This window comes from Cuculus canorus, chromosome 1, assembly GCF_017976375.1.
Source record: "Cuculus canorus isolate bCucCan1 chromosome 1, bCucCan1.pri, whole genome shotgun sequence".
In the NCBI taxonomy this organism is placed as follows: domain Eukaryota; kingdom Metazoa; phylum Chordata; class Aves; order Cuculiformes; family Cuculidae; genus Cuculus; species Cuculus canorus.
The window spans coordinates 153,749,634-153,777,021 of NC_071401.1; the positions used below are offsets into that span (position 1 = coordinate 153,749,634).

The window sequence follows — 27,388 nt, forward strand, 5'->3', positions numbered from 1 at the left end:
AAAGCCCAGGCAAGACAAACCTCTCTGGAGAGTGCTGTGGGTAGGGATGACCTCCTCTTGGAGCTATGCTGGGGACATGGTGATGTTTGCCTCTCTTGGCACCTCTTTAGGGTTCGGGTTCACTAACTCCAGAGATGATGCCTCTGGGGCAACACCGTGGCAGACCCTCAGCAGGCAATGCTGTGGTTCTGGAGGAGATGCATCCCAGGGGTAGAGTTGGGAAGAGGCGATAAGAAACTGGTTGGATGGTCATATTCAGAGAGTAGTGGTCAATGGCTCAAAGTCCAGATGGAGATCTGTGACAAGTGATGTCCCTCAGGGGTCCATACTGGGACTGGTGCTGTTTCATATCTTCTTCAATGATATTGACAGCGAGATTGAGTGCACCCTCAGCAAATTTGCAGATGACATCAAGCTGAGTGGTGCAATTGCCACAGTAGAAGGATGGGATGTCATCCAGAGGGATCTAGACAGGCTGGAGAAGTGGGCTCTGAGGGACCTCATGAGGTTCAACAAGGCTAAGTGCAAGGTCCTACACCTGGGTCGGGGCAATCCCCGATTTCAATGCAGGGTGAGGGATGATGTGATTGAGAGCAGCCCTGCAGAGAAGAACTTGAGGGTGCTGGTGGATGAGAAGCTTGACATGAGCCGGCAATCTGCACCCGCAGCCCAGAAGGCCAACTGTATCCTGGACTGCATCAAGAGAAGTGTGGCCAGCAGGGTGAGGGAGGTGATTCTGCCCCTCGATTCCTCTCTTGTGAGACCTCATCATCTGGAGTATTGTGTCCAGTTCTAGAATCCTCAGCGTAAGAAGGATATGGAGCTGTGAAGGATATGGAATGGGTCTAGAGGAGGGCTACAAGGATGATCAAAGGGCTGGAGCACTTCCCATATGAGAACACGCTGAGAGTTGGGCTTGTTCAGCCTGGAGAAGAGAAGGCTCGGAGGAGATCTTATAGTGACCTTCCAGTACCTGAAGGGGCTATAAGAACGCTGGGGAGGGACTGTTTACAAAGGCTTGTAGTGATAGGACGAGGGGCAATGGATATGAACTGGAGAGGGGCAGATTTAGGCTAGGCATGAGGAGGAATTTCTTCACGTTGAGAGTGATGAAACACTGGCACAGGCTGCCCAGGGAAGTTGTGGATGCCCCATCCCTGGAGGTGTTCCGGTCCAGGTTGGATGGGGCTTTGAGCAGCCTGGTCTGGTGGGAGGTGTCCCTGCCCATGGCAGGGGGGTTGGAACTGGATGATCTTTCAGGTCCCTTCCACCCTAGACCATTCTCTGGCTCTACGAGCCGCGGTGCCCCCTCCCCCGCAGCCTGACCGGTCAATGTCCCTCCCGCGGTACCGACACGTGGCCGCCCCGCCCGCCCCTCGCCGTGCCCCGCGGCGGCCAATGGGGGCGGGGGGGGGGGGCGGTGCCGGGCGCCCCGCGGTTCCCACGGGCGGTCATTGAGGGGAGCGCGGCAGGCGGCGAGGCGCTGGGAGCCGTGGGGAAGCTGAGGTACTGGGGGAACTGGGAGGCACTGGTAGCACTGGGCACGCATGCACGCGTGCCAGACGCTCTAGGGATCTCAGCGTTATCCCGGCAGTAAGGATGTGGGGAAGCAATGATTTGCCCATCAGGCAGTGGGTGGGCAGCGGTGTTGGAGCGTTCCGTGTGCATCCCTGGCAGGTGAATGCTCAAGCCCTCGTCTGGCTTTTGGTGTGAATGAGTCAAGACAACGTGGCCTGATGTGAGGATGGAGGCTGCAAGGCTGGCGGTAGTGCAGCTTGCTGTGTTGCTAATGAGCAAGATGAGGAGATGAGGAACAAAAGTTACGGCTTCGTCTTGGCATTCGCAGTTGGCCCTGGATGTTTTAGGGAGCAGCTGTAGTCTTGTTCAGCTGCTCTGAATTAAGTGTCCACGTTTAGGGGAGCAGTGGCGTGTTCACATCAGGGATGCTGGACTCATCCCACACTGATTTCCTGTCCTTCTGTTGATGCCTCCTCTGGACAAATTAAACAGAGCCCTCCTAGCACAGATCACATCCTCAAATCCAGTGCCTTGCTCCCAAACCCTGTGGGACAAAGGCAGTGATGGTGGGCAAGAATGCCTGCAAAAAAACAGGATGGAAGCATGGAGCTCAGCTGCTGTGCTAGAAATGCTTGTTGCTCTTCACAGTTTTGCAGTCAACTGTCGTGCAGGTCTCACAAATCTTGGTGGGATCAAGTTTAGGAAATGTCCTAGTGAGTTTCCAAATTTCCAAAGCTGCTTATAGGTATCCCTTTATGAGCAACACAGTCAAGAAGAAAGGTTTCCTATTTGTGCCTTTTAAGAAAGCTTGAGGGAAGAAAACTTCTCTCAAACAAAACAGCGTGATATGAGCATCATTCCCCCTGTTTGCAGAGACTCCTGAATTAGGGGGCATCAGCGGTCATTTGAGGATGCGGTGCAGTTACCCCTTCTAAAAGAAGTCCCTGCCCGAGCATACCCTTTTATTGTTTATAATTACATGGGTCATATTGATGGCCTTGCACCTGGATGCCCTTTGATTCAAGTATTGCCAGCTGAGAGTAGCAACCTTCAGTCTGAGAATAACTTTCCTGCTTCCACAGGAGCCTGAGGCTGGGAACCAAAAGCTCTGGTCTTCTGCTTCTGTTCCTTCCTCCTTTTCCTTCCAGCTGCCAGCAGCCCAGAAGCCAAAGATCTTCTTCATCCCTGCTTTGGAGAATGTCTGGTTTGGTAGATGATGTGCCCTGTGTGAACTTTGAAGCCAACATATTTGCAAAGAGCCTGTGCCAGCACTGTTTCCGAGCTGCAGGAGCTCACCAGCATGCTCTCCAGGTGAGCTCCTCCATCTCACCTGGAGGCTATGAATACTTCATTAAGACCCCTTTGTTCGACATTGGGACCCTGTGTGCCCTTTTAAAGATGGAAATCCCTAACACAAAGGGTCAGCTGGGCTTTCTAGATGTCTTTGTGGATGGCTGCAGAGGGAATGAGTTCCCAGGCATGGGTATCCATCATTTAACTGTGCCCAGACCTGAGCTGCGAGCCACCTTAGCAGAGAAGGGCTGGATGAAGGGTACAAGGAGCTCAAGAGATGCTAGAAGGGAAATTAGAGGTATCACAGATGCTAAGTTATGAGGAAGGAAGTAAGGACTGACAGAGCAGGGCACCCACCTTGGATTAATCTTTGCTTAAAGCCTCCTGGCATTTATAGCCTGCCTCGTCTAAAATATGGTTCTGGTGGATGTCCCTATGGCCTCCAGATGTGGCTTAGGGCTGTCCCTGGGGAAGTTGCAGCAAGCTCTTCCTCGAGGGGAGGGCAGGAGAGGGATCAATCTCATGGGTCTTTGGGGTACAAATACCTTGATCCAACACGGTCCTTCCACACAGGGCTGGATGCGCAAACTCTTTGACTGCCTCTGACCGGGCGACAGCTGGTTTCATGTTCACGGAGGGTTTCGTGTTGTTTGGCATCCTCCAGGAGTGACTGCCTGGAATGATGAAATATTAATGAGCCTCCCTCTCTCTCTCACCCTCTCCTTCTCTCCCCCTGGCCCTGGGCCCTCTAATGTTACCTCGGTCCTTCGTCAGCGATCTGTTCAGAGCCATTGCTTCTGAGCGAATCCCAGCACGGGTGAGATGCTGGAGGGAAGGCAGCTCAGACAGCAGGCTCCCCAGAGCCTCCCCCTCTGCTGCTTATAAGCTCCGGAGGTAACGGGGCTGTAGAGGATGCTGAGACACCTGCAAGCCCTGACAGAGAGAGAGGCAGCAACTGGGGCTACAGCCTTCTCTGCAAAAATCTCTCTCCCTCTTGGCTCTTCAGCTGCTCCTCAGGCTGTCTGGGTGGGGAGGGAGAGTGGCTGCCAGCAGCATCAATGCCGACGTGCAGGGAGCAGTTTCCCTGAGCCCTCATCGACACGTGCTGTCTCTGGGATGTCTGCAGCATTCAGCATCAAGTAAGAGCATACTGGGTCTCTCTGGCTTCTGAAGTAGGAGAAAAATCTCAACAGTGTGTTGGAAGCGGTATCAAGAGCCCAGAAGGCCAGGCTGCTGCTGGAGGAGGTAGAAGAAGCAGGCAGTTCCAAAGGGCAGCCTTCCTTCTCATCCTCAACATGTTGACGGCATAATTGCATCCCCTTCTTCCTCGCAGGAGCATGTTGTGGATGTCACAGGGTGCAATGCTGGCAGCGATGCAGACTCAAGCGGGCCCTGGGATGCCCTTCACATTTTAGCCCCCCAGTGCGAGGTATACGTGTCCGTGGGCCCAGTGGAGGAGACAGAGAGGTGAGTACCAGCTGGGTGCTGTGCTGCTCCAACGAGCCCCCTTGGTGGGAAGAATGGAGGAGGGGAAGTGGGAAGCCAAGCAGGAAATCAGATGCCTTCTCCCAGATGCTTTGTGCCTGGGAAAATGGTTTGAGCCACCTACCCGCCTTGCCCCCTAACTGAGTTCCTCTTGGCTGTCCCAGGAGAGGTCAGGAGCCCACCAGAGTCTCCTTCCTCTTCACTGCTTCTAGAGCAAGGCTGGTGGTCCCAGGATGGGCTCTGCCAGCCACTGCCCATCCAGTCGAGAGAAAGACAGTGTGGCTTGGGCTGCGTGCTGCCGCCTGCCCCTGGGTTCTGCGGGCTGTGCTGATCACCAGCTGTCCTCTCTCCCTGCCCCACAGCTGGCACGAGAGCAGAGGGTATCCCCCACTCAGCCCCGGAGCTGAGAGTGAGCACAGAGAAACTGGCACCGACCCCAGCGCCTGTGCCGAAGCCAACTCAGCGCTTGCCAGGGTGAGATGGGGATCTCTCATGGTTTGGGTTATTTTGGTCTCCCCGCGCCCCCCTCCCCAGCCCTTCAGTGCCTCTTCTGACAGACGCGTTCAGAAGGTTGTGAGATGCAAGGGGAAGATCGGCTGAGACCCTTAGTCCCCACAAAGGAGGCTCTCCCCATAAAGAGCATACGAAATTTGCTCTTGAATTCCCCCGTGTGGACTTTCCTATGTTGTTTCTTGCCATGTCCATTGATGTTGGGCTGGGCTTATCTTATGCTCACCCAGCTCCTCTCCTGGTTTCTTTTTACGAGCAGTTTTGGGCTGAACAGGCTGTGACTTCTTGTATATTTTCTTACCTTCTTCCAGCCTACAAAAACTACAGTTCCCAATTGCAGAGATCTGCCTTATCTTGTCTCCCAGGAGGGGGAAATGACCTGGTTGTGGGACAACACTTTGGGATCAGGCAAACGAGACATAATGAGCTACATGGGCCACAAGGAAGAGGTGTGGCCGCGAGTCCCACAGGCAGACAGACCCAGGTGGGCTCAGCCCGTTCCCTCTGGATCCTGGGTGAGAACTGAGGCCCAGGGCTTTAGGGAAGAAATCTGCCCACTGAAAGCAGGTACACTTGGTTTGCTCCCATGTGAGATGGTAGTTTTTCTGGCTTGCTTTTCACTCAGGGTTCTCTGAAGTTCACGGCAGATTTCTTTTTAGATTTAGCATCTCTTTACCAAGTTCTGGTTCCAGGAGGCGTTCAACACCTCTGTTGGCATATGTGGATGGGATGAGGCCCAGAGTCCATGAGATGTGTGTGCTGACCATGAACTGTGGGTCTCCTGGGTATTTTCTGTCTGCATGGTTTGGTGTGCCCTCTGCTTGCAGTGCTGTGTCCCAGTGCTCTCACCCCACCTGGAGGGAGTCTGGGTTTTATCTCTGCCCTCCTGGACCATTTCTAGCTCTCCTCCGAAGACCTGCTTTGCCGTGGACGTGGTGGCATCCCGCATTGCTCATGCTTCCCCCAGTAATGGCCTTCTCCCCGTCCCAGAGCACCGTCCTGCCAGCCAGAAGCCCAAGGAGAGCTGGCCAAAGCACCGCATAGAGAGCGGCTATTTCTCCCTGGAGCGCCAGAAAACCAACCCTCCCTGGGCATCCAACCCACCGCGTGCCACCATCAGCTCCTCGCTAGCCCGCAGCAACCCATCGGTTGGCAGTGGGCATTTCACCAGCTCCCAGGTTCAGGAGCATCACAGGCACTCTGGTACTGGAGGCACGGAAGGGCGGCACGGACTGGAGAGGCAGGAGTACACGGTGCTGGCAGACCTGCCCAAGCCCAAGCGCCTCGGCCAGCGGGATGCTGTCGACCGCTGCAGCTCCCGCACGCTCAGCCCCGGCCGGGTGGAAGTGGAGAGGATATTTGGCTCCGAACGCAGGTAAGAGAAAATGGGTCTCCACAGTTGTCAGGGGTGGGGGATTGCTCCCTCTATGCTGTCAGTGGGCTCCCACCTCTGAATCACCGTCCCTCAGGGAGAAAGCAGGAGTAGATGGTAAAGCTCAGCTTTCAGCTATGCTTAAATTTCCCTTAAAGCAAGGATTAGGTTTAGGCTTAGCACCACTCAGCATGTGGGGCTCCCCCACTGCAGCACACAGGCAGCTGAGGTCATTGGAAAGGTAGAGTGAAGCCGCACTGCTGGAAGCAGAGGGAGCAGCCCACCCTCCTCATCCTCAGAGTCACCTCCTGGAATCTGTGGGACGTATTGCAAAGCAGGGCAATCCAGAGAAAGGGGGAAGGAAAGAGGTATTTCCCCTCTCCTAGCATCAGTGGCTCCCAGGGATCCAGGGTCCACTGTAGGAACCACTCAGGAAAGGGCTGGGGATGCCAAGAAGTACCTGGTGCTGACTGAGTGTTGGCTGGAGAAGTGAGAGTGGCTTGAGTGTCAGTGGCACAGGGCAGGAGAAGGCATAAGTGGGGACCAGGGAAGCATCCTGGACAGGTGGCTGTGATGTGAAAGACCAGATGGAGGAAAGCCTAAGGAAAAATGTGAAGAAGTCATGGATGAAGCAGTAGGACATGAAAGCTGGGGTGGTTGAAGTGATGGGAACAGGGAGGGGCTACAGTGCACACAGTGTCTGGGAGGTCTGCGGCATCAGGCTTAGGTGCAGCAGAGTCTTCGGAGGCTCTGTCTTCGAGCAAAGCCTGGCAACAGCTGAACAAACTGTGTGTGCCTACAGGAAATCGGAGACCCTGGAGGCCTTCCAGGCCCTGGAGGAAGGCCGCGTGGACCGGCTCGATGGCAAGACCCCGGTGCCACCCAGCAAAGGCGGCCTAGTCCGGAGGCAGTCCAGCCCCAGCCTGCCCAGGGAGGTGAGGCTTGGCTGCACGGCGGGATCCCATCTCAACTTCCCAAGCTGAGTTGTTTTGCCCTGCCACATTTTCCTCTTTCTGCCACGTGTTTCTCTTCCATTCCTCTGCTTCCCTCTCCCTCTGTTCTCAGCCCTTCCCCTGCTGTGGACTGGGACACTTAGCTCTTAAATGGCAGCAGCTCTTTCACTCCTTGAGTGTAAGTCCTCTCTTCAGTGTGGGCTGGCTCCATGCACGGGAATGGAATTGCTGCCTGGGGAATTATTTAACCAAACTGTCTCCCAGCCCTAATCCCATCTTGTTCCCACTCACTGGTAGGTATGGGTTTTTTAAGAGGAATTCCTGCTCTTGCTTCCCTGTGTCCCTAGGGTCAGCGGCTCTCCTGGACCCTTGAGCAGCGCAGCAAAGACCCCAGGGAGTCCCTGCGTTCCCCTAGCCCAGCTCGGCACCCTGAAAAGTCCAGCAGGAACCGGGGGGATCCCCTGTGCCCTGCCAGCCCCAGTTGTCTGCTGGAGAAAGGCAGACGGAGCCCACGCTCTGCAAGCCCAGCCCGCCAATCGGAGAGGAGGACAGGGCAACCTGTGAGTCCTCCCTGGCACTTGGACAAAAGCTGGAGGAGCCAAGGGGAGCACACCCGCCCCTCAAACTCAGAGAGGGGCCCAACCACTGGGCAGGCTAGGGGTACAGGGCAAGCCCCGGAGAGGAAGAACCGAGGGGATTCCCTGTACCCCATGGGCCTTGGGAAGGGCTTGGGTAACATTGGGCTGAGCCAGGCAGGGCCACCACCACGGTCCCTCAGTCCTGGGAGACATGCAGAGAGCACGTGGAGAAGCCAAAAGGAGATCTCATCACCGCCACGATCCCTCAGTCCTGGAAGACGTGCAGAGAGCACATGGAGAAGCCAAAAGGAGATCTCATCACCGCCGCGGTCCATCAGTCCTGGGAGACGTGCAGAGAGCACATGGAGAAGCCAAAAGGAGATCTCGTCACCGCCGCGGTCCATCAGTCCCGGCAGACGTGCAGAGAGCACACGGAGAAGTCAAAAGGAGATCTCGTCACCGCCGCGATCCATCAGTCCCGGGAGACATGCAGAGAGCACATGGAGAAGCCAAAAGGAGATCTCGTCACCGCTGCGGTCCCTCAGTCCTGGGAGATGTACAGAGAGTACATGGAGAAGTCAAAAGGAGGTCTCACCACCACCACGGTCCCTCAGTCCTGGGAGATGTACAGAGAGTACATGGAGAAGCCAAAAGGAGATATCGCCTCCCAGCCTGGTGCGGGGGGCAGAGAGGCAACAGGTGAAGCCAAGGGAGCCATTGCACCTCATGGGTCCTGGGAAGCCATCTGAATGCAGCTGGCAGAGCCTCCAGGAAAAGCTGCCACCCTCCCACCCCGGGAAGGCCACTGGCAGTGACTGCAAAGGCCGAGGCAAGCCTCTGCGCCCCATGAGCCCAACACGACCACTGGAGCAGGACTGGAGGGGTCGAGGGGATGCCCACCAAGGGCAGTCATGGGAGAAGGACTGGAAGCGCCAAGAGAAGCCCATGTGCCATGCAAACATGATGCACCAGTTGGAAAAGAACTGGAAAAGCCCTGTTAGATGTCTGGATGTAAGACTGCGGCCTGATGACAGCTGGAAAAGGCCAGAAAGTCCAACAGAGCAGCTCGAGGATGACTGGAAGGGTCTCGAGCACACCCAAGACACAAACAACGCAGAAAAGCCATTGGAAAGCAACTGGGAGAACAAGGGGCTTCTCATTTATCACGTGAGTAGAGCAGGAGCCAGAGATGATATGGAACCTGCTAGGCATAAAACTGGGAAGCACAGAGCGGGTGGGTCCCCTGGGCTGCAATTCTACACACCCTAGCTGTCCTGGATCCTCTGCTTCTCCAGGGGAGCCACGCTGCCTGCCTGGCACTGGGAGGAGGGAGGATGCTTCTCTTCCCTGGCCTGCACCGGGAAGCAGATGTTTGGGAAGCCATGGTAAGGATAAAACCCCCGTGGCTTCAGCTCCTGCTTTCTGTCCTTGCAGTCCCAGTTGGGTGGAGGCACCTTCCCACCACAAAGCGGCTCCTCGGGAAGCACACAGCCACACTCGAATGCCAGTGAGAAGCGCAAAAAGGTAGGGGCCAGGCCCTGGGAATGGTGAGGAAGATCAGCTTCCCTTTCCCAGAGGTCAGTGCAGGCAGCACCTGGGTCTCCAGTGCTCAGTTTGAGCAGGCTTAGCATGGTGTGGCCTTCCCGTGACCTCCTACCACACTCACTAATACTCCACTACACTTTGTCCTTAATCCATTCCTCAGGTGGGGAAAAGAGGCAAGGAGCCCAAGGAGCCTTTTTTTTTTTTTTTTTTTTTTTTTTTTTCCCTTTAAAGCCAGAAAAGTGTGACTGGCAGTCCTGGTACTAAAATCTCGGTAGCTGCTTTCCTTCCCTTTATTGTTGCCGAGTGATAAGATGGCACTGAGGATTTTGCAGGGATGAAGCAGGCTTTAGTGGCATGAAAGTAGATACAGTCAGTGGTGGGCGTGTTCCTGGGATACCAAAAATGGCAAGAGAGCGGCTTTGGAATGCTGCAGAAAGTGTTCTGGGAGCCCATGTAGCTAGCAACTGAACCCGTGTCCCTGCCTCCATTGCCTTCATGCGTGTCAGTCATCTTGGCCAAGTTGTCCCCTGACTGGGGCCTGACTTTAGGCTTTGTAGAAGGACAGATTTAGGCTAGATGTAAGGAAGAATTTCTTCACCATGAGAGTGGTGAGGCACTGGCACAAGTTGCCCGAGAAAGTTGTGGGTATCCCATCCCTGGAGGTGTTCAAGGCAGGTTGGATGGGGCCTTGGGTGCCCTGATCTAGTGAGATGTTCCTGCCCATGGCAGGGGCATTGGAGCTAGATGATATTTAAGATCTCTTCCAACCCAAACTATTCTATGATTCTATGACAAACTGCAGCCAGGCAGGAGGTTCCCAACCTGACATTTGAAAGTGGTGATGTCCCTTGCTGCCCCAGGCTGGAGAGGGTTTCAAAGCCCTGAGCTTCCCCTGCACAACTGGCCCTGGTTCACCCCACCTATCCCAGGTTTCTTTGGTGCTGAGCTCTGGGTCAAGCACTTTGCTTTGGTTTGTGGCAACACGCATCACCCTGGCATAATGATGCAGCAGAGCCTGGCATTCTGTGGTGTGCAGCCCTCTTTGGAACTGTCTCTTGCAATTCCCCTTCCCAATGCCACCTGGAGTCCTGAGGCCACCAGCAGCCCCCTTTGACTTGCTACAACCTCTGCCAAGATTGCAGATCATTGCTTTGGGAGTTCATTTCAGGGAGGGGAGGATAAAACTGAGCAGCTTCAGGAGAGAAGGTGAGGACCCTGCTGAGTGCACACGCTTGTCAGGATTGCTTAAAGTCAATCCTTGCCAGAAAAAAATCATAGAATCGTTAGGGCTGGAAAAGATAGCAGCCTTCTAGTACTTAAAGGGGCCTACAAGAAAGCTGGGGAGGGTGTCTTTTCCGTGGAGAGTAGGGCTGGCACAAGGGGGGATGGTTTTAAGCTGAAAGCAGCTAGATTTTAGGAAAAAAACTTTTCCTGTGAGGGTGGTGAGGCACTGGCACAGGCTGCCCAAAGAAGTTGTGGATGCTCCACCCCTGGAGGTGTTCAAGACCAGGTTGGATGAGGCTTTAAGCAACCTGATCCAGTGGGAGGTGTCCCTGCCTATGGCAGGGGGCTTGGACCTGGATTATCTTTAAGATCCCTACTAACCCAAACCATCCTATCATCCAGTCCAACCATCAGCCCACCACTACCGTGCCTACTAAACCTTCTATTCCTCTCTTGTGAGACCTCATCTGGAATGCTGTGTCCAGTTCTGGAATCCTCAACGTAAGAAGGATATGGAGCTGTTGGAACAAGTCCAGAGGAGGGCTACGAAGATGATCAGAGGGCTGGAGCACCTCCCATATGAAGACAGGCTGAGAGAGTTGGGGTTGTTCCAGAGCCTGGAAAAGAGAAGGCTCAGAGGAGATCTTACAGCTGCCTTACAGTACCTGAAGGGGGGCTACAGGAAAGCTGGAGAGGGGCTATTCATAAAAGCTTGTGGTGACAGGATGAGGGGGAACAGGTACAAACTGGAGAGGGGCAGATTTCGACTAGACATTAGGAAGAATTTCTTCACCATGAGAGTGGTGAGACAGTGGAACAGGTTGCCCAGGGAAGTTGTGGATGCCCCATCCCTGGAGGTGGCCAGGTTGGACAGGGCCTTGGGCAGCCTGATCTAGTGGGAGGTGTCCTTGCCCATGGCAGGGGGGTTGGAACTGGATAATCTTTAAGGTCCATTCCAAGCCTAACTCTTCTATGATGCTGTGTCCCAAAGTGCCACATATACGCGCTTTTTGAATACCTCCAGGGATGGTGGCTCCACCGCTTCTCTAGGCAGCCTGTTCCAGCGCTTCACCCCTCTGTCAGTAAAGAATTTTTTCTTAATATCCAATCTGAACACCCTTCGGTGCAGCTTGAGCCCGTTCCCTCTCCCCCCATCTCTTGTTACTTGGGAGAAGAGACCAGCACTGGCCTCACCACCACCTCCTTTCGGGCAGTTGCAGAGAGCGATAAGGTCTCCCCGTTCTCCAGCCCACTCCCCCCGCCCGGAGCAGGGCTGTTTCCCGGGACAGGAGCGGCTCAGCGCGTCCCTCCCTGCGCTTCAACTTTGCCCGGACAGCGCGGCGGGTCCCGCGGCATCGCCCCGGCTGCGGGCGGGGCTGCGGCTGCCATTGGCGGCTCGGGGCCCTCCCAGGAAGTTTAGAGGGGGAGGAAAGAGAAGTTTGGTTTTGGTTTTTTTTTTTTTTTTTGGGTTGGGTTTTTTTTTTTTTCCTCCTTTTCTTTCCTTTTTTTTTTTTTGTAAATTAAGAGGAGCGAGGCGGGGAGAGGCGGGCGGGGAGCGGTGATGGTGGGGCTGCCCGAGCCGCCCGGCTGCTGAAGCCGCCCTGGCTGCCGCCGCCCGGCCCCGCACCGGCCTCGCCATGACGGTGAGTGGGGATCGAACCCGGGGATGGGGTGGGGGATCCTCCTCCGACCGCCCCGCCACCCCCGAGCCCCCCACGCCGGGTCACCCCGCAGTCCCCGCACTGCTGCGCCGCGGGTCCCGGGCGGTGGAGGAGGCTTCGTGCCTCCTTGTCCCTCTGCCCTGTCCCTCCAGGGCTCCTCTACGGGGCTTTTGTGGCTTTGCCTCCCTGCCCCGTCGCTGCAAGGCTCTTCTCCAGGGCTCCTCTGGCTTTGCTTCCCTGCCCTGTTGCTGCCAGGCTCCTCTCCAGGCTCTCTGTGGCTTTCCCTCCACTCCTCATCGCTGCCAGCCTCCTCTCTGGGCTCCCCTTGGTTTTGCCTCCCTTCCCCATCAATGCCAGCCTCTTCTCCGGGCTCCCCCTGGCTTTGCTTCTCTTCCCCATCTCTACCAGGGTGCCCTCCAGGGCTCCCATGGCTTTACCATACTTTCCTATCACTGCAGGCTCCTCTCCGGGGCTCCCATGGCTTTGCCTCCTATTCACTATCACTGCCAGGCTCCTCTCCAGGCTCTGCTTGTCTTTGCCTCCCTTCCCCATCACTGCCAGGCTCCTCTCCAGGGCTCCCGTGGCTTTGCTTCCCTTTCCCAACACTATTGGGGACCCCTTCAGGGCTCCCCATGACTTTGCCTCCCTTCCCCATTACTACCAGGCTCTTCTCTGGGCTCCCCTTGGCTTTGCCTCCCTTCTCCATCACTGCTGGGGATGTTCTTCAGGGCTCCCCGTGGCCGCTGGCTTCATTAGCAGTGGGCCCCACCCCATCCAAATAGACATCTGTAACACAGCATGCAAGCGTGGACCAGGCTGAGGCCTGCCAAGCTCACCACACTGATGACCACACTAATGTGAAATCCACATCCCCCTGGGCACGGGGAACTCTTGTGGGAACCAGATGTGGTTTCGGGCAGGGAGCATCCCACCCCTGAGGCGAGTCTTCCTTAGTGCGGACGTCTGCCAGCCCGAGAGGAAGGCTGTTGAGCACAGTGCGGTAATGGAGGTGACAGCCCAGGCTGTGCCCGCCGGCGTTTCACATGAGGATGGTGGGAAAGGGAGAGCCTGTCGCCTCCTTGCTTTTGCAGTACATATAGATCTGGGAGCCGCATGTGTGCTTCCAGCCTGGGAGCAATTTTTATTTCCACCAAACTGAGCTGGAGCGGTTTTGCTTTGTGTTTTGGCCTGGGGCCCACGCCTTGTGGAGCAGGTTCCGTTTTTGGAGGACGGGAGACATTGTGCTTTCCAGGCAGCTGAGAGCCCCTCGCACCATCTTTCAGAGGTGAGAGGAAGCGGTGCTCCAGGACCTGTGGTTCTGAGGAGCTTTCGGGAGCGGGAAGAGTGAAAGGCACGGCAATGGCAGAGGCAATGGAAGGAGCACACCTGACTGTCCCATCTCAGACACCAAGCTTTCTCAGCCCGCCACAGTCTCTTCTCTGCTTCTTCATCCCAGTGCCTCAGTACCATCCAGGAGCCATTTCTTCACTCCCACTCCAACCCCTTTCCTTCTTTGGTGTTTACATTCTTCAGATACTTGCAGGCTGTTATCACCTCCCCTGTAGCCCTTCTTCAGCCAGAGCAGGCAGCTGCCTCTCCTTAACCTGCTGTTGTAAGCTAGTCCTTCCAAATGTCACTATGTCCCTGACTGCTAGGGGCCCCCTCTGGTGCTTCTGCCTGGCCAGCTGTGGGGCTGAACATACAACTCTGGTGGCTGTGGATGCAACCAGGTAAAATTGCTGCTGCCACTTCCCCAGCCAAAGCCTCACTATGCACAGCCCGGAGTTGTCCTGCAAGGCTGTGCATTTTTTCAAGGATGCATCCTGCTGCATCCTTGCATCTCCGGATCTCTCCCAGCGGTTGAGCTTTCCTGGACGTTTCCTCCTCCCATTGCCAGGCCGTTTCCTCTGAAGGGGTTTGGTTTGAACCCTGCTCTCTTCTCTGCCAGTATCCTGATTTCTTTAATGCTGAGTGAGGAATCTGCATTTGGTTGTGAGGAGGAGAAGAAGGATGGCTTTAAGCTCTGTGCATCAACTGATGCCTTGTCTTACGCTATCAGCCCCTCAACTATTCAGGGAGAATAATTCAAGGTCAGTTCCAGAGCTGTAGCTCCATGTCTCAGGGTGGCAGGGAAAACAGGGTTCATGGAGGAAACAGGAGCCCTGTGCATTCACCCGCTTGGGAGAAGCCCTCTAGGGGAGGGGATTTCATGGCCCCAGAACTGCATCAGGGGCAGTGGTTCTGGCAGAACTTGGTGCTGGTTTTCCCAGCAGGATACATTCCATTAATGTTTTTTAGTTTGGCACCTAATGCTTTGGGAATGTAAATCCTCGGTAAGACAAGACCCAGCTGATCTGTCTGTAAGACAACCCCAGCTAGGAGTCCTGTCACTCCCTCTCTCCCTATATTGTTTTTCCGCCTCCGTGGAGCCTGCGCAACTCTTTTCTGCTGAATGCACGTGTGTCCTGGGAGCGGAGGAGGTTGCGCTTTGACGTTTCACCTCCTTTCCTTCCCTCCCGCCGCTCCCAGTTTGGAGCCGGAGCTGAAGTCACTGGATTGGAAGGGATAACGGGAAAAAGGGTGGAGCTGCTGCTGTGGGGAAGGAATTAATTTCTGGGGCATTTTTTTCAGGGCAGCAGCGGGACTGGTGGGACATCAGGGTCCGTAGGAATGCATGTGTCCCCCTTGTTGCCCGGCCACTGGCAGCGCCCATCACCTTGGCAGGAGATGAGGTGTGGGAGTCCCCTGTGCACTTTCACTGTGGTTTACTTCCCTTCCTGGGCAGCTTGGAGCCACAGTTGGATGTTTCTGGCCAGGGCTGAAGCTGTAGCAGCCGGTGACCCTCCCGCTGGCGGGACTCCCCGTGCCTGCTCGAACCAATAGCCAGAGCGCCAGAGTGGGCGGCACATGCTCTGCTCTTGCTGTCCCCTAACCTTGGGTGTAACCCAAGAGCAGCAGCTCGGGGAGATGAAAGCAAGAGAAAGCTCAGCCTGGCTATGCAAGCAGGGAGCTGGGCTTGTTTCAAGTGTGCAGAGTGGCTGTTGGCTTGCCGAACCACCACTTCTTGCCAGCTTGGTCTCAGGTGGTAATTGTGGCATGCGGGAACATCTGGGGGCTTCCCTGAGGCTGACAGGTCTGGTGCGGACCGCTGGGAGGTCCAGCTCCAGCACCATCACCTCTCTGGCACCATCCCTGCCTGGTTCAGGTGCAGGAGAAAGGATAGATCAGCATACTCTGGCTTCCTGGGGGCAGGAGGCATTGAGCTGTACTATTTGGTGGTGCAACTTCTCCAGAGCCAACTGGTTTGGGAGGAGGACCGGCTCAAGCCTGTTTAGCTGAGAAACAGTGGTTCCGCTGAGTCAGCTCTCCTTGGGAAGGAGATAAACTGGTTGGGATGCCACACAGGTGCTGTGAGGTTGGGAGGAGGTGAGGAGCTGGGGGAGATTTCTTTCTAACGTAGGGTGATCTGTTCATCCTCATCTTCAGTAGCTGTGGCCAAGACCAGGGAGCTTTAAGAACTAAGTAAGAGAGGAGCCCCCAGCATCTCAGAAATAATTAAATCTTGGAGGCGGTAGAATCTCCAAGAGGATCAAGTGCTGGTTGTGACTGATTTTATCTCTACCCTGGGGCACATCATTTAAAGGCAACAGTGTTTTTACAGCTGTTGACTCTCCTCCTGTACATTTGTGGATAAGGGCTATTTTGTAGAGAGCTACTCGTGTCTTTAATAAATGATCGATGGTGAAGTTACCAGAGGGACGTAACTCTGAGGCACAGATGGCCAGGGTTTGGACAAGGCGTGTCTGCTTCTTTGTGACTTTGCCTCCATCTCCGAGCCAAGCCTCATTGATGGCAGTGCAGCACTCCTGTCCGCCCACTCTCCTTGCCCCTGCCTCCCCCTCTCTGAATAAATACCTTTGAGGCACTTTGTGGAAACCTCCCTGCTGCATATTTTCCTTTAATTTTTTTTTTTTTTTTCAAACCTCTTCCCTTGTCTCCTGCTTCCTCTTACAGGAATGGCTGCCTGCTGCTAAAACCTAAACCCAGTCTTCCTTCACCACAAGGTTCTGCACCCCCATGGGTTCCCTGAAAGCGATGCCAGGCTATTCCCACTTGTTGTTCTGCTGCTGTTCTTGCCTTCCATTCCCTGGCATGAAAAGCCCTTTTGTGGATCAGTCCCAGACAATAATCCTCTGTTTTGTCCTTTCCTCTCCAGCCGGATCTCCTCAATTTCAAGAAGGGATGGATGTCCATCCTGGATGAGCCAGGAGAGGTGAGCCTGAGGCAGGGGTCCGCCTCTTCCCCCAGCCCCTACCTTATCCCCCAGGCTCTGCTGCTAGAGGTCCCCCAGTGATTTTCTTCCCCCTCGTTCACTGGGGTCGTTCCCACTGGGAAAGGCAGCAGGAAGCCTTTGGTGGAGGTGCCTCGCTCTGTGTGTGGGCACAGACATTCATGCAGCACCCCTCTCCCAGCTGAGGGGCACAAGGGGGAGCTGGAAGGGAGCTGGAAGGGACGTGGAGAAGGGGAAAGAGAAGGCTGAGAGGTCACAGTGCAGAGCATCCCTCTCTGTTCCTATGTTTCCCCTGGTAACTGCCTGTCTATTTCCCTCCTATCTTTTCCCTTCCCTCCCCTGCCCGATCCGCCTGCAGTGGAAGAAACATTGGTTTGTGCTGACTGACTCGAGCCTGAGGTATTACCGAGACTCGAACGCGGAGGAGGTAAGCGCGGCCAGCCTTTGTCCAGCCCTCTTTTCCTTTTGTGGCCAGGGGAGAAAGGAGCACAGCCCTGGTATGACCAGCGTGCTCCCAGCACAATCAGCAGCACCCTCTTCTCGTGAACGGTGCTGGAGATGGGAGCTGCTCTTTGTCAAGGGGTGATGAAGAGTATGAGTGTCTGAAAGTGGGCTGGCAAAGTCTGAGGGGGCTGTCAGTGGTGAGGTGACAGTGGGAGGTGAGGAGAAAGTCTAGATCTGTGGTTGGGCATCTCTAATGCCCTCCATCCATGCTGCTGGCTGCACCTCAGGTTAAAAGAGGCCATGCTGTGCCAGGGAGCTGAGACTGGGGGATGAAGTAGGAGGTGGCCCATGTTTTGTTTAGGGTGCCAGCAGGCGACAGGGGCTTTTTCAAAGCCAGGTTAGCACTGATGTCTTAGCGGGTGGCTGTGCTTGCAGGCTGACGACCTCGATGGAGAAATCGACCTCCGCTCCTGCACGGATGTGACAGAGTTTGCAGTGCAGCGCAACTACGGCTTCCAAATACACGTGAGTGTCTGGCTCGGTGTGGACACAGAATAGCAGCACCAAGGGACACAGGGTGGGAATGCATGCTCCCTGCCCTTGCCAAGAGGGAAGCTGTGCAAACCTTGCACTGGGATGGTGGCCCAGCAGGGCTGGTTGGTGACACGTGGGTGGCAGTGCTCAGGGACACAAGTGCTGCCTGCCCACAAAGGAAGGAGGAGGAGGAGGTTTTGCACGGCTGGCCGAAGGCCATGCTGGAGGCAGCCCAGGAGCCAAGCTAAACACTGAGAGTGTTTACTTGACCCATTGGCCAAGGCAGCTTCCCTGGAGCTCCGGAGAGGGAGTGGTAAGCACAGCAGATCTCCGCGTAACCTGGCTGACCATGCTCTGCGTAACAACCTGTACCCTGGATGTGGCCCTGGTACGATGCTTTCCTTGGTTAATTGCTGTAGCAGTGGAAGATGGCTGCTGAGGCAGCGCAAAACCCAGCGGGTATGCAGGGTCGGGCACTTCGTGGTCTGGGTTTCCTTTCTGTACCTCAGCACTTGTGCCCAGTTCCCGACACCTGCATGACTGGATGGCATCAGCTCAAGTCTGGCCAAACGTGCTGACTAAGTTTCTTTTGCCTTTGCTTGGAGATGGTCTCACAGGGCACATGTAACGGGCTTTCCTGCAAAGAGCATGTCTCCACTCCCACCCCTCCACCTGACTGCAAGAGCATGGGAGACTTTGAGACAGCACGTGGTCTCTCTAGCACTGTCCACTACCCATGCAAGTGGGTGCTCAGAGGTCTCAAGGTGTGAGTGGGAGCCACCTGCACCTCTGCCAGGCGCTGAGAGCATCCATTGCTTCTGTTGCAGACGAAGGATGCTGTCTTCACCCTGTCAGCGATGACCTCAGGCATCCGGCGCAACTGGATTGAGGCCTTGAGGAAGAATGTGCGACCGGTCAGCGCTCCAGATGTCACCAAGTAAGAGCTACCCTGTGCTGCTTTGCCTCCTCCCTCCCCTAGCCGGCAGGGCCCAGTAATATTCTTCTGGAAATCCAGTCACTCCTGGATCAGCCCTGCCTGCCCAGCAGTCCCTCTCCTCTTCCCCGGAGTGTGGCCTGGAGACACCAGCCACTGGCAGGGTTGAGAGTCTGGTGGCTTCTGCTTGCACACTGGCTTTTTGCCTCACCACATTGGTTTAGGCAACTTTTGCTGCTGGTGTAGCCAGAACTGGGGATGAATTCTCCCTGCCCTGTGTAGGACTCCATTTCCCCAAGGGATGGGATGCTACAGGCCCAGTTCTGCATTCACTGTGGGATTTTGTAAGGTTGGGCTGAGCGAGGGCTGAGCCTTAGGCAGTTGGTGATGCCTCTGCTGGCATCCTTTCTCATGCAGCACCTCTCCTTCAGCAGCCACCACTCTGCTTTCAGGCTCTCTGACTGCGATAAAGAGAACTCCTTCCGTAACTGCGTCTCTCAAAAGGGCTCGCTCCGGACAGAGGAGCAGCAGCGACCAGGCTCGGGCTCCGAGGGGAACTTGAAGGGCAGTCACTGGAAGGCAGATGGGCAGCACCATGCCTTTGACTACGTGGAACTGTCTCCCTTGCCGCAGGACCCTGGTAATCAGGGGTCCCCACAGAGGACAAGAGGGAGCTTGAGGATCTCTGACCGAACTCCCAGGCATGAGGAGCTGGAACGAGATCTAGCCGTCCGTTCAGAGGAGAGGCGGAAATGGTTTGAGACCTCTGACAGCAGGGTCTCAAATAATGATGGCCTGGCAGGGGACTCTTCCCGCAAGGCACAGGAGCAGGACCTCCCTTCTCTCCCGCTTTCAGAGGACCAGCGGGTTCGGCTGAATGAGGAGATTGAGAAGAAATGGCTGGAGCTGGAACGCCTGCCCTTGAAGGACATGCACCGGGTGCCCTTGTCAGCACTGCTGAACCAGAGCAAGGGGGGCCATGGAGACAGCAACGAAGCACTGAAAAAGGAGGTAAGAGAATCCATCCTCTCTGAAACTGTGATTCTCTTGGCCCCTTAGCATGGTGCGTGGCTGCAGGAAGCTCTGCCAAAGAGCAAGGCAGCAGTACAGGGAGGTGTTCATCCTTTCTGGCTCCATTTGGCAACTCTTGAGTACACAGAATCATAGAATAGTTCAGGTTGGAAGGGACCTTAAAAATCATCTAGTTTCAACCCCCTTGCCATGGGCAAGGACATCACACTAGATCAGGCTGCCCAAGGCCCCATCCAACCTGGCCTTGAACACCTCCAGGGGTGGGACAACCCTCCAGGGATGGGAGGTTTTGCAACTCTCATGTGCTTCGAGAGGTTCCCTAAGCCACGTTTTGGTCCACGATAAGTTAGTTGGTGGCACTGCTTGTGTGGAGTCTGTGTTTCTCGGGAGTACATCTGCAGGCTCTTTTTTTCCAGCGGTTCCCAAGCCTGTAAGTGCTTCACCGGCCAGCCCTTAAAAGGAGCTGTGTGTTTGTCTGTGATCCCGGCTATGCATGCAGTGGTGGCTTCCTCTAGCTCAGATCCAGCTCTGGAAGTTGGGATGTCTCCTCACCTCCCCCAGCTTATCAGGCTCAGGCTGACTTTGCTGATTTGGTCCCTTGGCAGGGTGTTATTCCTTTAGGAAACAGACATCTCTGCTGGTTGTGCATGGTCCTCCCCATTCCTAAGCCTGGGGTTCAGATGTGGCACATTGGTTGGGCTGTGGCACTTTCCCACCTCTACCAGAGCATCTTTCTCTCTTTTCTGGCACAGATCCAGTCGCTGCGGGCACAGCTTGAGTCCTGCCGGGCCCAGAATGAGAGCCTTCAGGAGGTGGTGAAATCCCAGGGAGATGGCCATGTGCCCCGGGGGTACATCTCACAGGTGAGTGAGGTGCCAGACATGGGACACTGAGGTCTCTCCCAGCCCCAAAGTGGGAAATGCCAGGACTCTGCTCATTGCTGGGCAGGTATCGCTAATCATTGCATTGCCACAATGACCCTAACTGGGCCTGCTTATAATCAATATTAATTACATAAAGGCTGGAGCATGTTGCCTGGGCTTAAAGGGCCAGAGTATAAACGAGGAGGTGGAGAGTTAGGGGAGAGGTGCAGGATCCGTGCCCTGCTTTAGGTGGGGGCACGATGCTGGCCTGGACCCGTGGGGGTGAGCCATCCCTGGCTCGGGAGTGGGTCAGCAGATTTCTGCCAAACTGCTTGCACATTCCCTGGCGGTTTGCAGCTTGCCACGTGTGTTTCTTGCTACCCAGGACTCCCAAATCCCTTGTTAAAAGCAGTCTGTCAGGCCGTAGGGAGCTCCCGGCCCTGCCAGAGCCACTCGAGCCCTGAAGGTCACTTTGACAGCACAGCTTGTTCCTTTGCTGGGAGGCACATGGGAAAGCTACAAAGCAGAGTTTGCTCAGGCTTCAGCCTCTCACTTCTCCTTGTTTATTTATTTCCCCTGCCATGGACTCATCCAAAGCAAGCAAGGTCACATCCCGCAGGGATTTCCTGGGGGGAGGCTGCTGTTCTACCATGCTGTGCAAATTTCAGGATGTGCCATACGTGTTGAAAGATACCGGGGAGGAAGAAAGAGGGGGTGGAATTTGGGCTGGTGAAGCCCCTTGCAGCAGTTTGGCTGTACCTAGCCCAGAGAAGGAAACCCATGAGTCCTGTGGCACCCAGCCCAGCCAGTTACCAGTTGCTCTGTCATCTTGATTTAATATTTGCAGCTCATAGGCCTCTTTATGGTCAAAAAAAAAGCAGAAGGAATGGGGAGGAGTAGCACCTTATCTTCCTAATAACTTGGCTTAAAAGGCCAGTGTTTCACATTTGAGGCCAAACTTGGCCTTTCCCCAAGGTCGTCTTCTCTCTGTCTGCTGAGGTTCACAGCCAGCCCGTAGGCAGATCACAAATTGATCCCTTGCCTTTTCCTCTCCTTCCGTTCATCTGTGAAGCTTCACAGCTTCCCCATCTCAGCAGGGAGGAGGAGCCAGCAAAGACTTGCGTTCCCACAGTGTATTGCAGCACCCTTTATATCAGCCTTTGCCTTAGTACCAGTGGAAGGAATGGGATAACAAGAGACTGTTGGGGAACACAGTGGCTTCTTGCCTCTTTGCTGACATCTTGGAGACCTTGACTTTATGAAATAATACTCTGGCACAGTTTGGTGTTAACAGGTCCATTCTAAAGAGCTTGGGGCAGTGCTGTCAGGATCTGCAGGGAGAGTGGAGGTGTGGCTCTGAGGTAGGAAGTGCTTGCTTTGCTGTAATACCAGTTAACCACAGCGATTGGTGTTGAAAGAACCATCCCCTTGGCCTCAGTGCCATGAGAAAGGAGGTTGAGCTGTGTGAGGAGGATCCCTGACCTTTGGAGAGGGCTCTTTGGCAGCCTCCATCAGGCCACAGGGCAGTGCAGGGTGTCACTTTTCAGGAGAAGAGGCTCAGTTTTCATTGAATCCAGGGGAAGCTGCTTCATTTAAAAGGCAGATATCGAGATGTTTGTTTCTGCTGTTGATCTCCTTCAGCCAGGCAGTGCAGCCTGGCGGAGGGGTCTGGGCTGGGATGCTGGATGTGTTGTTCCTAGCTCTTGGCCTGAGAGAAACGTTCCTGTCTTGCTCCTTCAGTTTTAAGAAGAGCAGGGGGAACATTTCATTCTCTGCAAAACATGTGGTGCTTGCAAGATGTGTGGCCCACAGATGGTTGTGTTCTGTGATAAAAGTGCCACCTCACTTTCCCAGGATGGTCTTTTCCTTCTGAAGTGGTCTTGGTTCTTTCAAAATGGCCATGGACCTGGGTGAGGTTTGCAAAGCCAAACATCAGCCTGGCCGGGTGCCTGTTGTGGCCTGAGCCTCTGCATGCTTTGGACCTGAGTTCCTCACCCCTCCTTTCCCTGGCACGGCAGGAGGCCTGCGAGCGCAGCCTGGCCGAGATGGAGTTGTCCCACCAGCAAGTGATGGACGAGCTCCAGAGGCACCACCAGCGGGAGCTGGAGCGACTGCGGCATGAGAAGGAGCGGCTCTTGGCAGAGGAGGCTGCGGCTACAGCAGCAGGTAGGAGCGGACACCAAGCCATGCCCTCTTTCAAGTGGTTCCCTCTCACCTCTCCAAAATGTCTCTTGAGAGAAACTAATCATCCCAATCATCTGGAGCTACACTGCTGAACTTATTGTGAAGCTGATGCTCAGCACCTTCTTGTAGGCAGGGAGGACTGGCAGAGGTGGTAGGGAGGAGAACTCCCACGCTGCTCTGTGTTTATCTCCTTGGCAGTATACGGTGCATCAGCATGATCCTGGCGTGTGGAGAAGGTGGGGCATGCCCCAAGGGCAGAAGGGATGGAGGGGGAACCTGTGAAGACAGGTCTGGGAGCCTGTGTCGCTAAGAGTTTGACATGTTCCCTGGCTTGGTTTCCCCCAGATATGCCAGAGCTGGCACAATCTGATCCCCCATCTCCCGTTGTCCTCCTCCACAGCCATCGAGGCGCTGAAGAAGGCCCACCGGGAGGAGATGAATAAGGAGCTGGGCAGGACTCGAAGCTTCCAGCAGTGCAGCTCGATCTCAGATGCCCTCCAGAAGCAGCACCAGTAAGAAACTACCTCTCCGGCTGCCACCCTGTGCTGGTGTCTCTGCACCCCATCTATGGCCATGGCCCCAGCTGTCCCCCTGCCACCTCACCAGGTCCCTTCATGGGGCCAGTGAGTGCCCAACGGTGAATGGCAGGGCTGCTGGAGCTGTAGAGAAGGGAGATTTATTTCCCTGCCTGCCAATTTTCCCTGTAGCACATCCCTTTTCCTTATAGTTGCTTCCCTCTATTTTGTTTACAGAAAGCTCTTCCACTTCTGCATGGCTTGAAGCTCCTAGAAGCACCGAGCTTGTATCTGGGAGGGTGGAAATTGAAGCTTTGGTCCACAGGGGACATTATTTTGTGCCAGTGACTAATGTGGAGAGAGGCTGCCTGTGGCAGGGAGCGAGGTGATGCCAGTGGCCAGGATTGCAGGGCAGCAATGAGCTGGTGTCTCTTTGGCAGGTTGGACGTGGATTCCTTGAAGCGGGAGCTGCAGGTGCTTTCTGAGCAGTATTCCCAAAAGTGCCTTGAAATCGGGGAGCTCACCCAGAAGGCAGAGGAGCGGGAGCTGACTCTGCAGCGCTGTCAGCAGGAGGGGAAGGAACTCCTCAGGAAAAACCAGGCAAGAGACGCGCTTTCCCTGCCAGCAGAGACCATGGAGCACATTCCTCACTTGCACAGCACATTCCTTCTGTTAAAACTCCCCTATTTGTTCATATTTCTTCCCTTCTGAGATTTTATCATCAGTAAGAAAACTATTTAAGACTTAGAGGCTTTAGATTGGTCTGCCTTAACTGTAGCGTTAAATATGTTAGGTGTATTATGGGTTGGGTTGGAAGGGACCATAAAGATTATCCAGCTCCAACCCCTTTGCCATGGGCAGGGACACCTCCCACTGGAACAGGTTGCTCCAGGCCTCATCCAACCTGGCCTTGAACACCTCCAGGGATGGGGCAGTCACTACTTCTCTGGGCAACCTGTGCCAGTGCCTCACCACCCTCACAGGAAAAAATTTCTCCCTAATATCTAATCTAAATCTGCCCTCTTTTAGAAGTGTTACCCCTTGTTCTATCCCTGCAGCCCCTTCCAATCTTTCCTGTTTCCCTTTAAGTACTGGAAGGCTGCTATAAGGTCTCCCTGCAGCCTTCCCTTCTCTTGGTTGAACAAGCCCAACTCTTTCAACCTTTATTCTTTGCTGCTGGTTGTAGGTGCCACCATCGCATATGAGCTGGGCGTTACAAGGGGGTCTCTAAACTGGGGTGGGGCTGACATGAAGATGGAGGGGTCAGGACAGTGGAAAGGCCTGTGCCATGGCTACCCTGACATCTTTTGGTTTTGCCTACAGGAGCTGCAGACTCGGCTCTCAGATGAGATTGGGAAACTGCGCAGCTTTATTTCTTCACGGAGCTCTGGGGATCGCTCTGCGCACAACAACGAGCGGAGTTCCTGTGAGCTGGAGGTACAGCGATGGCCCCAGGCTGCCCCACCCTGTGCCAGGGTCTCCCTCCTTGTGGCAATTTTGGCTTGGGTTGGGTGGGACGTGGCTGCCGGATGGAGCAGCAGGGCCAGTGCAGGAAGGAGGTACGCAAGCTTCCCCTCCACCGCTCTCCTGGGGTGCTTGAGCTGCTTCCTGCCCCAGCCCTCCTGGCCCTTCCTTCCTTTTTCACTGCTGTGCTTGCGTCGCAGCCCACTGGCCTTTCCAAGGCAGTGGCTCTTGAGTCACCTCTGGTTCCTCTTCTTCCTCCCCGGACCAGGTGCTGCTGCGAGTGAAGGAGAATGAGCTCCAGTACCTAAAGAAAGAGGTGCAGTGCCTCCGGGAGGAGCTGCAGATGGTGCAAAAGGTTGGTGTTTTCTGTGAGCCATTAGGAAAGCAACAGGAGAGGGAGGGAAAGGAGCCCCGTGGTTGTGTGTCAGCAGAGTTCAACTGGGTTTGATAGGATGCTCAGGCAAACCCTCTTGTCACTTGTGCACCTCATCCCTACTTGCTCCCAAGCACATAGCAGCCACATGCTCCAAACAGCATGGGCTCGCGCAGACTTACCTTGTACAAGGGAAATGCCATGGTGGCTTCGCTGCTGCTTTCTCCACATGTGTGTACGTATGAGAGGAGACAAGCCAGGAGCTCTTCTTTCCCTGGCATGAAGCTTGCCCAGCACTCTGCTTCCCCAGCCACCTTCCCTGTCCCCTAGTTGATATGTTTCCTTGGGCACCGTAGGTGGGTGTGCTGCTCCCTCCACTGGCAGCAGCTCCTTCAGAGGGATTTTCAAACTCCCTTGCCAAAGGGGAACCTGAAAGCGGCTTTGAGAGTCCGTGATGCTCCAGAAGTTTATAACTTTCTGGTTTAAGCTTTTGGTCGTATAAATTGCTGGGACCAACCCTTTCAGTGGCTTGCATCTCTGGTGGATTTTACTTTTCCCATGCATCTGGCCTAAACCCACATGAGCCATAGTAGGGCCCATATTGCCTCCTCAATCTGATGCTGTAGATCCCTGCAAGACCAACAACTCTTGCCTTTCTCTCTGGCCTGGAGTTTGGGAAGCGCTACCTCCATGCTCTTCTAAATGCTTTCTGTGTGGCCTGGGTTGGGATGGGCTTCAAATACAGGGCTGGCTCTCCCCTCACCTGCTGGCCCTTCTCCTGCTGGGCTTTCCTTCCCACCCCTTCCCTAACATCAGCCCTAAAACCTGTTGACTCCTCTCCCTCCTCTGGCAGGATAAAAGATTTGCCTCAGGGAAATACCAGGATGTCTATGCAGAGCTGAATCACATTAAGGTGCGCTCAGAACGAGAGATTGAGCAGCTGAAGGAGCACCTGCGCCTGGCCATGGCAGCTCTGCAAGAGAAGGAGTCGCTGTGCAATAGCATCAGCGAGTAACGGTGAGCACTGGAGGGTGGACCGTGACATCCCTTTCAGGTGCAGGTTGCTGAGCCTGGCTGCTCTGCTTTGACAGAGGAGTGGAAGCTGCTGGTTCCTCCTGCTCTGCTCAGTGCTGAAACTTAAACTCTTCTCTGCTTCTTGCATCCTCTTGTTCAGCACCTGTGGGAGGAGGGCGTCCATGACGTTCTCCCAAAGTCCCCATCCCTTCTTGCCCTGCTGCTCTTGATGCTTCTGTAGCCAGCATCGAGCACTGCTCAACCAGGCTAGAGGTGGGAGCCGACAGCGTGCTGGCCTTCACCCTGCAGCTTTGGTGACAACATGGGGGCCATTGTACATGACCTACATAGCTGATGTTTCTGCTGCTTTCTCCTTTGAAGTGGTTTCTCTATCACAGTGCAGAAATTTGGGGTCTGTATCAAAGCAGCCTTGACTACAATCAGCCCTCCTTCCACTCTTGCCCGTGGGGCATTCCTGCCATGGCTGGGGAGGGAAGCAGGGTGATGGGATGGAGGGTGTCCCATGGTCCAGAGCACTTCTACTTTTTGTTTGGATGCCATGGCCATCAGGGTTGGAGTCACCCAGTTCCACTGACACTTGACGGTGGGCACTGAGCATTGCTGAGATGAGTGGGTTTGTGGCAGGTCACTGGACAGCCATCTCCTTGGGGGAGGAGAAGGGACAGCATTTCTGCACTCAGTGGAGTCTTTCTAAACCATTTCTGTTTTTCTCTCTCTCTAGGTCTGCTCTTCATTTGTTTATCTGTTCTTGTTTTGTATTCGCTCTGTTCCTCACTTTCGGGGAAGGGGAGGTTCAGTCCCATCTGTTGTTGCCTTGGTGAGGAATCTCACCCACCCCCAACCTCCTCACACCCCTCCCAAAGCTTTTTTGATGAACGCCCTTCACCTTCCTACCTGAGCACGTTGTTTGGACTGGCTCCTTACATGCACCTTCTTCAGGATTTTATATATGAAAATTATATTTTATAGAGGATTTTTTGCCCCAGGAAGAAGGGGAAGAAGAGAGGAAAACCTTTTATTACACCACCAGCATTTTATAACCTGAGGAGGATCTGGTTTTCTACCCCTCCCCAGCCCCGTTGTTCCTGGACACACCTTTGGCACGTATTCTCTCCCTTCCAAATGTCTTCATGGCCCCCCTGGGACAGATGGCGAGGACCACACTCCCCCTAGCCCCATACCACCCCCAGGGACCTGCAGAGAGGACATGCAAGCCATAGGAGGGAGCTGCCGGGGCAGTCTGCCATGGATATGTTTGCCTGGGACTTCTGAAGGAGGAGACCATGGCGAAAGTCCACATGATCAAGCTCTCTCCATGACTTTCCTTTGGCTCCTTCAAGAACCCAAATTGGAAGGAGCCCAAAGCCACAGGGTGTCTCCTTTACGGGGAAGAGGAGCTGTGAAGCTGCTACTGCACCCACCAACCTGCTACCCCTCCAAGGTGGCTCTGCTGTGCCCTCCAACTTTTAAATTAATAAAATCTTCCCCTTTCGCTGAAAAAAATGTATTGAACAAAGGGAATGTGTCCCTAACCCAGTGTAGTGATGGTGAGATGTCGTTTTTCCAGGTTCCTGTGTGAT

General features: G+C 54.8%; 1 protein-coding gene across 6 annotated transcripts; it reads left to right on the forward strand.

Moving 5' to 3' along the window:
* Positions 1–1,438: 1,438 nt before the first annotated feature.
* Positions 1,439–27,323, forward strand: TRIOBP (TRIO and F-actin binding protein). 6 transcript variants are annotated; one of them, XM_054049653.1, is made up of 23 exons: positions 1,439–1,506; positions 2,601–2,829; positions 4,145–4,278; positions 4,659–4,770; positions 5,118–5,373; positions 5,797–6,181; positions 6,981–7,113; positions 7,479–8,876; positions 9,144–9,233; positions 16,356–16,412; positions 16,789–16,857; positions 17,310–17,399; positions 18,236–18,345; positions 18,795–18,982; positions 19,199–19,353; positions 20,127–20,237; positions 22,256–22,403; positions 22,822–22,933; positions 23,377–23,536; positions 24,260–24,373; positions 24,669–24,755; positions 25,627–25,790; positions 26,530–27,323. In XM_054049653.1, exons 2-22 carry the CDS (start codon positions 2,716–2,718, stop codon positions 25,786–25,788), a joined length of 4,185 nt encoding a protein of 1,394 aa, XP_053905628.1. In that variant the 5' UTR covers positions 1,439–1,506; positions 2,601–2,715; the 3' UTR covers positions 25,789–25,790; positions 26,530–27,323. The 6 variants fall into 6 exon arrangements, with proteins under 6 accessions (XP_053905628.1, XP_053905608.1, XP_053905620.1 ...); XM_054049633.1 differs by having other exon boundaries at positions 18,795–19,353; XM_054049642.1 differs by having other exon boundaries at positions 1,480–1,506; positions 2,667–2,829; positions 18,795–19,353.
* The last annotated feature ends 65 nt before the right edge of the window (positions 27,324–27,388 follow it).

What these genes read in the sequence shown, in the direction of transcription:
- TRIOBP (XM_054049633.1), top strand. Translation starts at nt 2,716, where the DNA reads ATGTCTGGTTTGGTAGATGATGTGCCCTGTGTGAACTTTGAAGCCAAC. An exon ending in CCCGGGGGTACATCTCACAG is followed by an intron (nt 20,238 to 22,255) that starts GTGAGTGAGGTG and finishes CTGGCACGGCAG; the next exon opens with GAGGCCTGCGAGCGCAGCCT. An exon ending in GGCTGCGGCTACAGCAGCAG is followed by an intron (nt 22,404 to 22,821) that starts GTAGGAGCGGAC and finishes CCTCCTCCACAG; the next exon opens with CCATCGAGGCGCTGAAGAAG.